Source organism: Microtus pennsylvanicus, chromosome 7 (genome assembly GCF_037038515.1).
Source record: "Microtus pennsylvanicus isolate mMicPen1 chromosome 7, mMicPen1.hap1, whole genome shotgun sequence".
In the NCBI taxonomy this organism is placed as follows: domain Eukaryota; kingdom Metazoa; phylum Chordata; class Mammalia; order Rodentia; family Cricetidae; genus Microtus; species Microtus pennsylvanicus.
This window is the reverse complement of record NC_134585.1, coordinates 31,016,242-31,030,430: the sequence shown is the minus strand read 5'-3', so window position 1 is coordinate 31,030,430 and position 14,189 is coordinate 31,016,242. Positions and strand designations below refer to the sequence as shown.

The window sequence follows — 14,189 nt, the reverse complement described above, 5'->3', positions numbered from 1 at the left end:
CACTATCAGAATAGCGACAGCAGCTTCTTCCCCACTTTTACACACTCACTAGATTCGTTACCATCCTTCTACACTCAATCTGTGCATGTGTTGGCTAGAAAGATGTATTGCTTGGAAGCAACACCAAGCTGCATCTTAACAGCAAGCTGTTTTCTTAACCCAGTCAGCAAATCCATATCTTTTTATTTGTGGTGAGCTGAGGTCATTTACATTTAAGGTTATGCTTGAGATATGGTTACTAATTCCTGGAGTTCTGCTGATTGTTTCTGCTTGGTTGAATTGTGTATTCTTTCCTTTAGAATTAAGTTTTGCTGATTTGCTTTGTTGAACATGATGGCGTTAACATTTCTTTATTCATCTGCTTCTCTCATAAAATTTATTCTTTCATTTGCTGTTGTGATTAAGACTTTCTTCCTCCCGTGTACATAGGGTTCCTTTAGTGTCTTTTGTAGTTAGTGGTGGCCGGGAGTTTTGATGGTTGGCTTTGATTATCGACTTGATGCAACCTAGAATAACCTCAGGAAACTGTCTCAATGAGGAATTGTCGACTTTGGGTTGGCTTGTGGCCATGTCTGTAGAAGACTGTCTTAATTAAATTAATTGATTTGAGAACCCCCAGCCCACTATGGGTCTTCTTAAGAAGGGAATCCTGAACTGTGTGAGGGTGGAAAAGTCCAGTTAGGCACAGAGCACAGAACTAAACACACATGCATTTAGTTCCTTGTGCTCTTGACTATGGGTGGGATGTGACCAGCTGCTCCGAGCCACTGTGACCTCCCTTGTGTGATCGACTGTAACCTGAGATTGTCAACTAAATACATCCTTTCTCCTCTTTGTTGCTTTGGTTCAGGGTGTTTTATCACAACAACAGAATCCAAAACCAGTCCAATGGTCATGAATTACCTTTATTTGTGGCTATCTTGAAATGTCCTTAATTATCCATCAATACAAAAAGATAGATTCACTAAATTTAGGAATGTTGGTTGAAAGTTATTTAGTTTCAGGGCTTGAAATAGATTGTCCTAAGCTTTCCTGGCATTGAAGATCCTGATGGGAGGTTAGATATTCTGATGATGTAAGTTGGCACTTTTCCCTTTCAACTTTTAATATGGCTTCTTTGCCTTTTATGTTAACAACTTGACTATATTATCTTGCAGAAAGATTCTTTTCTACTCATTTCTATTTGTGGTTCCTGGTGGCCCTCGTGGTCTCCATATTTGGGAACTTTTCCACTCTAATCCCATGAACTAGATTCCCCATGTCTGTGATTTTTATCTCGGTCTCCTGCCCTGGGTTCATGGACCCGGTCTTATCATCACTCCCCAGAGCTCTGGACATCGTGGCCACACTTGTTCTGTTTTATTTTTTTTATTTACTGAAGTTTGAATCAGTATTTTCCCAACCGTGTCCTCCACCCCTGACTGTGCTTCTTCCCCTTGGTCCAGAGCCTTGGCTACACGTCTCTCCACACTTCTCCTTTGATCTATACATTTCTAGCTTTTTGTCAAAATCTCAATTTCCCTGTTAAGTTGCTCTTCCCACACAGCTGAGTTAATCGTCTGCTTTACTGACTCTTCTGTGTGACTGGTTTTCCTCCCCAGATCCTAAATTGAATTCATCTGTTTGTTTGTATTTTCTTTGGGATTTTTTTTTATTTATTTCTTTTCATTTTTTGCTGGGCAACTTCTGAATGCTTCATTTAGCATTTCACTTATTTCCCTAGCTTTCAGTTCAGGAGGCTGTGTCTTTACGTCTTCCGAACTTCCTAAGCAGTGATGAGCCTGCTGGAAGGATGGAGCAGTTGCTGCCACGAGCATGAGTCTGCTGCTTTCTCACGCTGCTGCTCGGTGAACTTGCATCTTTAGGATTGGGCATCACTTCTGGCTTTATTTAAAGGGCTTCCTACCACACAGCAGCCTGCTCTTTTAAAAACTCTTTTTATTCTTTTTCAACTTTATGTGAACGAGTGTTTTGCCTGCATGGATATCTATGTACCGTGTTTATGCCTGGTGCCTGGGGAAACCAGAAGGGGGAATCAGGTCCCCTGGGACTGGAGTTGCAGATGGTTGTGAGGCACCATGTGGGTATTGAAAATTGAGCCCAGGTCCTTTGGAAGTGCAGGCAGTACTCTTAATCACTGACCCATCTCTCCAGTCTCCCTACAGTTTTTTTAAATACTTATTGTTTAGTGTGTGCGTGTATGTGTGTGTATACACGTGCGTGAGCAGGTACCTATGGAGGCCAGAAGAGGTGTCACATCCTGTAGCCAGAGTTTCAGAAAGTTAAACTCCCAGATGCGGGTGTTGGGAACTGAACTTGGGTCCTCTAGAAAAAGCAGCAAGCTTTCTTAAGCACTGTCTCAACTCTCTGGCCCCAGGAAGTTTACTTCTATGGATTCAATCCTTTTACTACTTAGAGAGAAAACACTACTGTAATAGCAACATCAACAGATTATAGAAGATATAAAACTATATTTAAAATCAGTTAATATCACTAACATATCTCCAAACATCATAAAACAGAAAAATTTACAAAACTACAAGTGTTTTCTGAAGTTAAAAATGACTTAAGGCAAGTGTGGAAACAGTAAATGAATGAGGTAGAAGATGTTCAAGGAGAAAATGGAGGGCAGTGAGGGCTGAATCAGGAGATAAACCAGAAGTGAAGGAAGGTATTAAAATAAAGAAAAAATAATAATTTTCAACAGTGAGAAAGTTTTAAGACAACAGTAAGATGAAGGGAAAATACTAGAAGTATAGGACAGAGAAAACCACAGAAATGGGGAGAAAGGAAAGAGAAAAAAGGGTGAAGGAAAAGACTTAGCCCAACAATCAAAGGAATATGTTGTTTGTTTGTTTGTTTGTTTTTTTAAAAAAAAGGTCAGGCCGGGCAGTGGTGGCGCACGCCTTTAATCCCAGCACTCAGGCGGGAGGCAGAGGCAGGTGGAACTCTGTGAGTTTGAGGCCAGCCTGGTCTACAAGAGCTAGTTCCAGGACAGGCTCCAAAACTACAGAGAAATCCTGTCTCGAAAAACAAACAAACAAAAACTGGTCAGTTGGTGACACATGCCTTTAACCCCAGCACTCAGGAGGGAGAGACAGGTGAATCTCTGTGAGTTTAAGACCAGCCTGATCTATAGAGGGAGTTACAGGACAGATTCCAACCTACACAGAGAAACCTTGTCTTGAAAAACAGCCAGAGACAGAGTTAGGTCAATGTATGAAGGGAAATAATAAATAAAAAAAATTCTTGGGTGTGGTGGCACACACCTTTAATCCCAGCACTCAGAAGGCTGAGGCAGGTGGATCTCTGTGAGTTTGTAGCCATCTGGTCTATACAGTGGATTCCAGATCAGTCAGACCTACATAGTGAGATTTTTCCTCAAAAATGAGTTAATTGTTTAATTAAAAGCATAAAAGATTTTTAAGGGTAATAAGGCAAAACTATCACTAAAAGTGTAATAAAAATAAAGAAGATAAATCAAAAGGCAAAGGAAATAAGAGGGGAGGGGGAAGAAGGGGAGGAGGAGAAAAGGGGGAAGATCACCTGTGAAATACCTCTTTTCTAGGTCCTCAAAATCTGGAAGCTACCAATTGCATGCATGGAGGCAGAGGTGTTAGAATTTGTGGGGTCTTGTCTTTTTCATGGTTTATGGTGTTGTTGAGCTCTATTAGACAAGTGTCCAGTGTTCACTGAGGCCGGCTCACTTAAGTGGTTTCTCTTAAAAATGTGGGGAGGGGGCTCTCTGCTGTTCACACTTAACTTTATACCCTCCCAAGATTCCCAGCCTGTACCTCTCTGGGTGGGCTTCTGTTCTATTGGGGAAGAATCTCCCGGGTACATTAAGAATGAGGAAAGCAGCCACAGCCCTGAGGGCTGTACACATGAAAGACCAGTCTGTCCTTTCTAATAGCCTTCTGTACTGGTCATCCAGCCGGAAGGATGTAGCGGTAGATGTCGAATAGTCCAGTAGAACCTCAGACGCAGCAGATAGGTGTCTCTTCATCCCAGGGTTGTTCTCAGTAGAGAAGGTGTTCTTCTGGCCCTAGAGTCCAGGGTTGCTGTACCCGATGCTCTCACTGCCTGAGCCAAGTCTCTGGCCACCTGCCCCTTCCAGCTTGTCAGCATCTAGTCTCTCTTGTTCTCTGTAACTGCCTCCCAGATCATCTCTCTGGCCCTGGGATTGCAGGAGATTAAGTCAGGCTCCCTGGTTTATGGATTGCCCCATTTGGGGGAGCCTCCAGGATTACCTCAGTTTTAAGCAGTAAATTAGTTCCCTCTGAAATGGGACCTGGCCACTGCTCTCTGAGACATACAGAACGACAAGATGGAATTCCTCCCCACTGTTGAATTGTCCTTTGGAGGAATCAGACTCGCTAAAACCTGAAGCTGGACCTGGGCTTGTGAGAGCTGTGGGTTTGTGCGGCGGGTAGGATTTCATGGCTGTCTACATTATCAGCTTTTAAATGAGGCTTCTGGTCTACCTCAGAGCCACACGACTGGAGCTGTTTCAACTCGGCCGCATAGTTCTCGGTGCATCTCCCGTCCTCTGTCTCTTTCCCCACGCTTTCCAGCTCCCAGAGTTCTTTCTCTCCTTGGAGCAGACTACATTTTCTTGTTCTGACTCTTCTCCCTCACCAAGTAACATGGAGGCAGCTTTTAATATGCCATCTTACCCAGAAATGCCATGTTTTGATTTCTGAGGCATCTCCATAATGATTTCCAGAATGGTTGTACCATTTTACGCTCTCATCAACATTATACAGAATGTTTAGTTTTTCCTCATGTTTAATAACAAGGGTTTTTTTTCTGGTACATGTACATACACATAGATATAATGTCTTCAAGGTTACTCATAGTATATATCAAAATTTATACATGTATAGGTATGCATATCTTCATCATAATGGCGTGAGTGGATAAATGGATAGCTCATTTCAGTTTTGATTGGCATCCTCCTATTGACTAGGTACTATGTGTATCTTTTGCTTATTGGCCTTTATATCCTTTCATTGGATGGAAAGGACCGTCCAAGCCATTTGTCCATTACTTTGTTTGGGCTCTTTGGGTATTATTAGGATGTTGTTGGTATAGCTGTGGGCATTTTTTATATATTCTGAATATCAATCCCTTATCAGATGTATGATGGAGAGAGATTTTTCTCCCATACTCTGAATTACTTTTCTGTCCATGGATAGTTCCCTTTGATGTACACATTTTCTAATGAAGTCTACTTGACCCATTTTTTTCTATCATTGTCATTAAGGGATTTTTAAAGATTTATTTTATTATATGGGTGTTTTGCCTGCATGTCTATCTGTGCACCTGTAGAAGGTAAAAGAGGGTTCAGATACCCCAAATTGGAGTAACAGGTGATTATGAACCACCACATGAGTGCTGAGAACCAAACCCAGGTCCTCTGGAAGAGCAACCCGTGCTCTTGAGCACCGAGCCATCTCTCCAGCCCCTCTAGTTGGTGTTTCTAGTATCGTGTCAAGCGTCTTCTCTTTCTCAGAGGATTTATTCTATCTGTCCTGCATGAAACAGGTACTCACAGAGCCAGGTCATGTTTCCAAGTCCAGACTCGCACCCCGCCAGCAGCAGTGCCTCCACCCCTGTCCTGCTGATGGGGCAGGCGGTACTCCATCCCAGCTTCCCCACGTCCCAGCCATCACCGCTTCAGCCAGCACAGGCACAGCAGCAGCCACCGCACTACCTGCAGGTAGGTGAGCAGCGGGGTCCCAGGGAGACCCGAGCGGCTTTGATGAGCAGAGGATGAGTTCCACATTCGACTTCTTCCCTAGTAGAGAGATCAACCTCAGAGAAGTTCATATGTGGCTAATTTTAATGCTTAATGTACAGTATGGAAATTAAGAATAGGCAAACAGTACACTTCATTCGATGGTATGCCGAAAATATCTATTTAAAAGTAAGTTTTTAACAGTTTTGCATCTTGATATGCTCATATTTTTACAAAAAAGTCAAAAATTAATGACTAGTTTTGCCGTACGTTTTAGTGTATTGAAATATAAAATTAAACCACGTTTATTTAAAAAACACAATTACTACTTTAGGTAAATATATTAACGTGTGAGATAAAGATTTGCTGTGAAAACTGGGGGTACATTTCACAAATACACTATTCAGAAAGCAGAAAGTACTATCGAGCAAGCATCACGCACACCAGAGGAGGAAGGGTGGACTGGCCTGGGGTTTCAGATAGGAGCACTGTCCCTCCTGAAGCTCTCATAGGTCTCCATCCTCCCCTCACACGTGTCAAGGGCACCCTTCTAGCTCATCCTTCACCCTACCTTGTGGACTTCCCCTGATAAGGACCACCTACTTGCTCTGCTTGGCATCTTTGAGGCCAAAAGACAGCATGCAGTGGCTGAGACCTCTTAAGAATGGTGAGGCAGAGGTGGCTACCGCATCCTTAAAGACCTGGTATGTCGCTTGTTTCCAAAGCTGTTAAAACAGCTGTGGTCTAATTTTCAAATTCCCCTGGCTGGACCCACAGTGAAAGGTGGGTGTCAACTCTGACTTCGACTTTGTGGATCTCGTCAGCTCTCAGGACAAGGACGTAATCTGGCGCGTGAAACAATGAAGAAGAGAGAAAAGGGGGTGGATGTGAGAACAGGAAAAGGTCTTAACGCATCTTCAGCAGCAGGAGTTAAATACCTGCTGCGTTCTAGAGACAAAACAGAGAGGCAAAGAGCTCTTCAGCTATCCCATCCCCGTGACCTGGGGATCTCAGAGCGCATGCGGGGAGGTGGGCTCGCACAGAACACTCTGATTGTACAAAGAGAGAGAGCACCCGGTGGAGAAGCCGTCGTGGAGAAACGCTCAGATGCATTTCTGGCAGAACCCGACCAGCAAGATCACAGACAGCCCAGCCTTAGGTCAGGGAGAGGCGTGCTGGGAGGCCTCAGAGGTGGTGCTGGGGCGCTGATTATTGGAGGGGGACGTTTATTTGTAGGCAAGAGCGGAAAATGAGAGCGGAACTTTCAAAGTCGGACTGACCGGCTGAAGCTTTTGCATTTCCAATCATGAAGTTTCCTTCCAGGTTCTTGAAAATGGCAGTATTTGAAGTAGTCACAGGACCAGGGACCGACTTAAGGGGCATACATTTGTCTACGCCGATTCTTCCCTTCCCACAACCTATGTGGGCTTCAGACTCCACCATCCACACACACACAGGATGTATACAGATAGCATGTACCTCTGGTTCGGAAACCTTACCTGCAGCCTCAGCCCCAAGCCCATTGACCCAGAAGGAACCCCTCTTCTCCTCCCCACCCAGAATCGTTACAAAAGTGTACTGTCAAAGAGCTTGGCTTTTCCCCATCATGCACTCCAGCAAGGACACAGGCAGGTACATATGCCTAGCCGTCTGAGGGGAGTCCCAGAATCTGATAGCATCTGCAGCAAACCCAGGGGGTACTGAAGTGGCTTAAGAATGGAGGAACTGGCCAGCCACACAACCCCTTTTCTCCTTTTTCCTGCTACAGGCACCAACATCTTTGCACAGTGAGCAGCCGGACTCGCTCCTTCTCTCCACCTTCTCCCAGCAGCCGGGGACCCTGGGCTACGCCGCCGCAACCCAGCCCACACAGCCTCAGCCCCCACGCCCTTCCCGCAGGGTCAGTCGCCTGTCAGAGTCCTCAGGTCTCCAGCAGCCACCCCGATAGTGCCCTGACACTGGAGTCCAGATGCAACCAGCTTTACCAATGGAAGGGAGGAGGGGAATAGCCGTGGGAAACAGAAAGAAAGGTTTACGTGGCTTTGGCACACCCTGTATACATTTCAGAACTCCCCATGGTAATGTGTCTGGAGTGTGGCACTGGCAGAATGGGGGAAAGAACAGGAATACTGGCCATGATTCCCTTGCCCCGAGGTCCTCGGGCATCCGCTACAGCCATACTAGACAGGAACCAAGTGCCCCCGTAAGGGGGTTCCTGCTCTATTTGCAGAGGTGGTACCTCTCGCTGCCTCCAGGAGAGAGCGCGCCAGGTACTCTACCGCTGACACAGGTCCCAAGCCCTAGCTGGCCTTCACTCTCTTGATGGTCTTTCCTTTATTGTCAAGGACTATGTTAGAGGTCTTTGGAGAGAGAGAGAATAAAGAGATTCTTTTCATTATTTTTAAAAGGTTGTTTTTGTTTTAATTTGCACAGCTGCGCACAGGAGAAATAACTTAGGCACTTTCTGGCTTTTTTTAAAATTTATTTAAATAATAAGATCTCATGGCTTCACTGGGAGTACACAAAAAACAGCCCACCAATCAGATAAGCCTGTTATTAATGAAGTTGCAGAGCCACACCCCTGGCCCAAACCCTGTGGACCGAGGCTCTTCACCGCCACACCCCACTGGTAGCCATTTTCCACCTAAACAGAACATTGGACTATTCCTGTTGACTTCACCGATAGTAACCATAAGGGTGGACTCAGAGCAAAGCACAACCTCACAGCTATTCCAGAATCCCCTAGAGACCTCTTAGACCATGAGGGAAGAGAGTCCGCCAGCAGGGCAACCCGGCAGGCTGCAGTCTCCCGGGGAAACCAGTCACGTGACGGCCATCCTGGTGAGGCCGCTGCATCTTTCCACAGACCTCCCCTGACGATTCTGAAGATTGGATTTTCCTTTTCAAAATGCACTTTGCTTTTTTTTTTGTATGTTTTGTTATGTTGAGATGTTTCTAAAGAGAAGATTTTATGTAATTTTAAGAGGAAATGTAGTGAATTGTACAGCTGTTGTAATAATGACCTATTTCTATAAAAGAATAAAATTGTACGGATTATGTGTAAATTATTTTGTATCTGAGACACCAGTTCCATTCCCAAATATAAAAGTATAAAAGTTTCCTTGTGTTTTTCTGTGAGTGAAGATTTTGTAATAAATTAACAAGTTTGTACAATTTCCTTTGTCCCTTGTTGTATGTCCACACACATACACACACACATTTTTTTTTTAATTTCAGGATAGTGGTGCACACCTTTAATCTCAGCACTCAGGAGGCAGAAGCAGGTAAATCTCTGAGTTCAAAAGCCCATACTGGTCTACAAAGCAAGGACAACCAGGGCTACACAGAGAAACCCTGTTTTCGTTGAGTGTTCTGTTACTATAATGAAATAAGTGAGGAGATGAGCTTTACAGACATGGGTTCATGAGCTCAGAGATTTCAGTCCATGGTCCCTTGGCCCTGGTGCTTTGGGCTATTGCAGCACAGAATATTATGGAATGAGTTCATGGCAGAGCAGACCTGCTCACCTCAAGGAAGCAAAGAAAGAGAAAGGAGTCAGGGTCCCACTAAAAGACATACCCCCATAACCCTAATGAGCAAACTTTATTCCACTAGGCCCCACCTGCTAAAGGTTGTGCCACACCCAGTAGCTGAGGTCCAGGGTTTCAATACATGGGCCTTTGGGGGGCCATTCAAGACCCAACCCCCAGTATGATGGAACACACAATACAATAAGTGGTACGGGGATGGAGCTTCTTGGGCTGCATCCGTCTTCCAGTATCCTAAGGTTCAAAGCTGTGACAGGGAAAGCAATGTTTCACTGTAGAAATGGTAACAATGCCCGGAAAGCTCCTGGGAGCACCTCAGTCTTGTGAACACTGGAAACCTGTGGAAATGATGGCGACGTTCCCCACCAAAGCACTCATTCATTGCTCGCGATTCTACACTATCAGGCTGGATCTGATGGACTCTCACTGCCAACATTTAGCCCAGTGATGTCAGCAAGGAAGGTGTGCCCTGGTATGTGTGAGATGTGTACACAGACACACATTGAGAAGGCAAACAGCATGGCTGAGGTCTTGCTCAGTTACAGCCACCTCATTCATGAGGTCCAGCATACTAACATGAGGATACACTGGTGGTACTGGTGGTCTCCACTGAGTGGTTCCAGGGTCTTGTTGTCTTGTTCAAAAATAAACAAAATAAAAAAATGAAGCACACACAAATAGCGAATTAGCCAGGGTCTTATTCGGGAGCAGAAGAAATACACAGACTAGATACACTGCATAGACAGAGCAGTAGGGGCCAAGCAAGATTGCTGGGGGTTACTTTGTGAGGCTTCCTTTTGTAGGTTCAGGAGGATGGGAGGGAGGAGTTAGCTCACAGGGATGAGGAGTAGGTCATTCTGTGTTTCCGTTGATGGGTTTGGGTTATGTAACCCTATTCACCCAACATGTTCTTTCTCATGATGCATTGAATTTTTTAATCATACGCGTGCCCAATCATGCATAGGCATAGAATGGTAAATGATTTCCCCTGAGAGCTCACTCAGTGGACACAGGTTGCCTCACTGCCTGAGCACTGAAGTTCAGCCCAGGCGGAGTTGGCTCACTGCCTGCACTTCTAGGACATGTTCCAACATGTGTGACCACAAAGGGGGAGTCCCCAGGGGTTGCTAGGATTGACTGGCCACTTCATCTGGAGAAGGATGTACACACAGCTCCATGCAGATAGGAGTCCCAGGTTGCTAAGCTGCCTTTGAAAACTCCGAGGGCCTTAGGAACACTCAGTATTTGGGAATCACCAAGATGGCCGCTCCCTTTCCAAACATCCTGACTGCAAGGAGCTATCTATGTTCCTTCCAATGCTCTATCAAGATAGGTCTGCACTTTCACCCTTTTCTGTAAAATGATGACGACTCCTTTTTGATTCTCTAGCTAGGATCAAGTTTTGGATACCATGAAGTTGCTACATACGTGTGTCCATGATTGCTCTATGCCTGAGGGCAGAGATTGGGTAGGTAGTAAAAAACAACAACAACAAAAATATTTTGCATATATGAAGAGGAACATTTACTTTTTCAAAGAACTTGAAGTGAACCTTGTTTTTAAAACATGAAATCTGAATGGAATTCAATGACCTATTTTTTTAAAAAAAAACAAAACTTAACATTGTCTAAGGTTTAGAGATCTGGTTTTTCTAGAAAAAAATTATAGTTCAATTGTAGCCACACTTTAATTGGTGGTTAGACCCCTAAGTGGAACAAGATTGTTAATGGGCACAGTGTATTCATTATCCTAGGATTGTCTAGCTGGAAGCCATTAAAGAGGGTGGAGTGTGTTACGCTCCTAATTTAATTTAGCTATGCCTGAATTTTACACATGTTAAGAATTTGGATAAACTCAAAAAACTCTTATTGTGTAATTTTCCATCAAATGCAGGCATCCTGGGAATTGTAATCACTGAGCTCTTCATTCATTACTTTGCTCATTAAATGGCTATTTTGCAACCACATCTTTGTTCCAGAAAAAACCATGACCTGAACTGTCTGGAACAGTATAAAAGTCTCTTGGTTCAAGAGTCAAGATTGAGTGTGAACTTGGAACACTTGGTTTAAGATTTTACAAACTAACTAAAATTGTAGCATATTCTGTCTAAATATTGCTCTGTCCAAACAACATGGTAAGTTGTTATTGTTGTTTTTAGATGAGGTCTCACTTTGTAGCTCTGGCTGGCCTGGAACTCCCTATATAGATCAGGCTAGTCTGGAACTCTAGCCACTGGCCTCTGCCTCTGTGATTAAATGTGTATACAACCATACCCAGCTATGTCAACTAACCATTAAGTAGCTTTTTTTTTCTTTTTCTTGTTGGTGTTTTCAAGACAGAGTTTCTCTGTGTAATCCTGGCTGGCCTGGAACTCACTCTATAGACCAGACTGGCCTCGAACTCAGAGATCTATCTGCCTGCCTCTGCCTCCTGGGTGCTGGGATTAAAGTCATGTGCCACTATGGCCCTGCTTATTAAGCAGTTGTTAGCCATGACTTTTGCACACTTGCCAAAATGTCCTGGTAAAAATTTAGTGGTACAAAATTATTTTAATTTCTGTTCATGTTGTATCCTGAAGATCTCAAAGTCAGTCTTTAATATCCTGAAAAAAATATCTAATATGAGTCATCTAGAGAAATGTTGTTAGTTGTCAGATTAAATTCATATTATGCAGATAAAAAGCTTTGTTTTTCCTGTAGAAATACTCATTAGAAATAGGGTAGGAGGGGAAATTTTCTTTTTGAATTTTAGCTTAATCCGGGATGGGCATGTCTGGTTTATTGACTCCATAAATTACTCATATTTTTTAGTACAAAGTCATGAACTTACGGCCTTTTATAAACTCAGTTTCTAGTTGACCATTATTATTTCAATGATCAGATCATCACCCTGACAAGAGAGAGCTAGCTCCTCTTTTGTCTTGTTAGTAAAGTCCATCCAAAACCAGCCTCCAGATTTCTCTCTTGAACATCAGAGGCATGATCTATTTACCTATTTTTCCCTCTGCCCCGTAGTATGGGATCAACTTCCTTCCTGATATTCTTTTACTTGAAAAAAAAAAGTCCAATATTAAAATCTGGTGCTTAAAGTGAAACTGGGAAGTGATGTTGGGCAATAGCGCTGCTTCAGTTCCCGCCATTGGCTCATTCTGTGGGGAGAGAGCTGAAAGTATACAGGGTCATGCAATGCTCAAAGACAGCATTACTGAAGGACAGCCTGGCTGACCGTACAGCTTAGGTTTGTGATAGGCTAAAGCACAGAACTGTGTACACACTGCAAAGTTTGCACAACAATGAAGACAGTGAATGGCACATCTCTGCTTATAAGAGACTCACAAAAGTCACAGAATCACATCAGTTTTGCCTAGCTAATAGATCATACATTGTGTGATATTTTACCTTTCTGATGCGATTCTTATCTGATATTGTCTTTCTCCTAAACTGGCATCTCACATAAAGTTACTCTTGAACTACTGATTTTCATTTTGAATGCTGTCTGTGCCTTTCCTTTCTGGTCCACTATCTGCTGACATGCTCAAGGCTCCATCTCTGCTGTATCATAGCAACATCCTCCTCACCAGGCTCCTTCCTTTTGGAACTGTTTTCATCACCAGGCTGCTTTCCTTTTTTGTAGTGGAGGAGGGTGAGTGCCTATCAAATCCAGAGCTTGCGAATGTCAGCGAATGTTCTATCACTGAGCTACATCCCCGGATACATATTTTCATATTTGCTTCACACACACACCCCTTTTTCCCCTTCTCCTTCCCTCCTTCTACTCTTCCCTCCTCTTTCTCCCTCTTCCTCCCTTCCTCCTTCTCCCCCTAACTTCGGGTCAAATCTTGTTGGATAGCCAAGGTTGGCCTCCAGTAGCCTAGAGTAGCCTCAGGCTTAATCTGCAATCCTTCTGCTTTGCCTCCTGAGTGCGTCTCTCCTGATTTCCTCTTTAAAATGTTTTGAGTGGTTCTGTTTAGGAGATTGCTTTGGAATTCCCTGGAGCTCACCCCAGAATTACTGTACCAACCCGCATTCCCATCGAGCCCGTTAGTGGTTTGCACCCCAGGAAGAAAACTGGAACAGAGCCTGTCCTGGTCTTTCCTCCTAGCCCCATGAAGAAGTCTTCAGAACTGTGAGGTGTGTTTAGCCCCCAGTCAACACTCTTCCACACCCAACCCCTCAGGCAGGCCTCTAACTCACCCCGTAGACAAGGATGACCTTGAACTCGTGACCTCCCGAGGCTACCTACAAAGTTTTGCGCCTCCACACTGAGGGCTTGTTTTCTTCTGAGATCCGAGAGAGAGAGTGTGCCTGTCTACGCCAAGTCCTGCCCTTGGGGAATTCGTATTTACAGCATCCCTTAGCCAAATTCCGGTAAGACCCTGGAGTCTCTGCCTGCCTGTCTTTTATCTGTGAGATCCTGAAACTTGCGGTTGCTGAAACCCCCCAATGAATAGGCTGTTCGGACTTGTTTGGATTCGGGGATTTTCCCACCAAAAAGGCTAACATTCACGTGGACCTTTTCGACTTGGAGAAATGAGTGCTTTGGTTATGGTCTCAGGGACCTGGGACCTTCTGCCAAGGACATCACATTATAGATTCAATACGTGTAGGATCGAATGAATGACTGAATCCGAAAAACAGAAGAGCGTCTTCTTTCCTGGGCCTGCAGTCTGAGGGTGCAGATTTAAATTCCAACCACCACCTTCGAACAGCAGCCACGGGCCCTGCTCACAGCAGCCAGAAGACTGGAGCCTCGACCCCGCCCCGGCCCCGCCCTGGTCCAGCCCTGTCCCCGCCCCCAGGGCCCGCCCCATGCCGCTCGCTCCGCCTCCGACGCGCTACCTTTACGTCGCGTCCCAGCCTTCGACCTTCCCTCGCCACACTTCCTCTCCCCCCCCCCCCCCC

General features: G+C 44.6%; 1 protein-coding gene across 2 annotated transcripts in view; it reads left to right on the top strand.

Moving 5' to 3' along the window:
* Positions 1-8,918, top strand: part of Npas2 (neuronal PAS domain protein 2) — a 185,314-nt gene extending 176,396 nt beyond the window's left edge. For both annotated transcript variants that reach the window (XM_075980373.1, XM_075980372.1), the window contains exons 20-21: positions 5,548-5,722; positions 7,509-8,918. In XM_075980373.1, the coding sequence (XP_075836488.1) occupies positions 5,548-5,722; positions 7,509-7,688 (355 nt within the window). In that variant the 3' untranslated portion in view covers positions 7,689-8,918. The remainder of the gene's footprint in view (positions 1-5,547; positions 5,723-7,508) is intronic.
* The last annotated feature ends 5,271 nt before the right edge of the window (positions 8,919-14,189 follow it).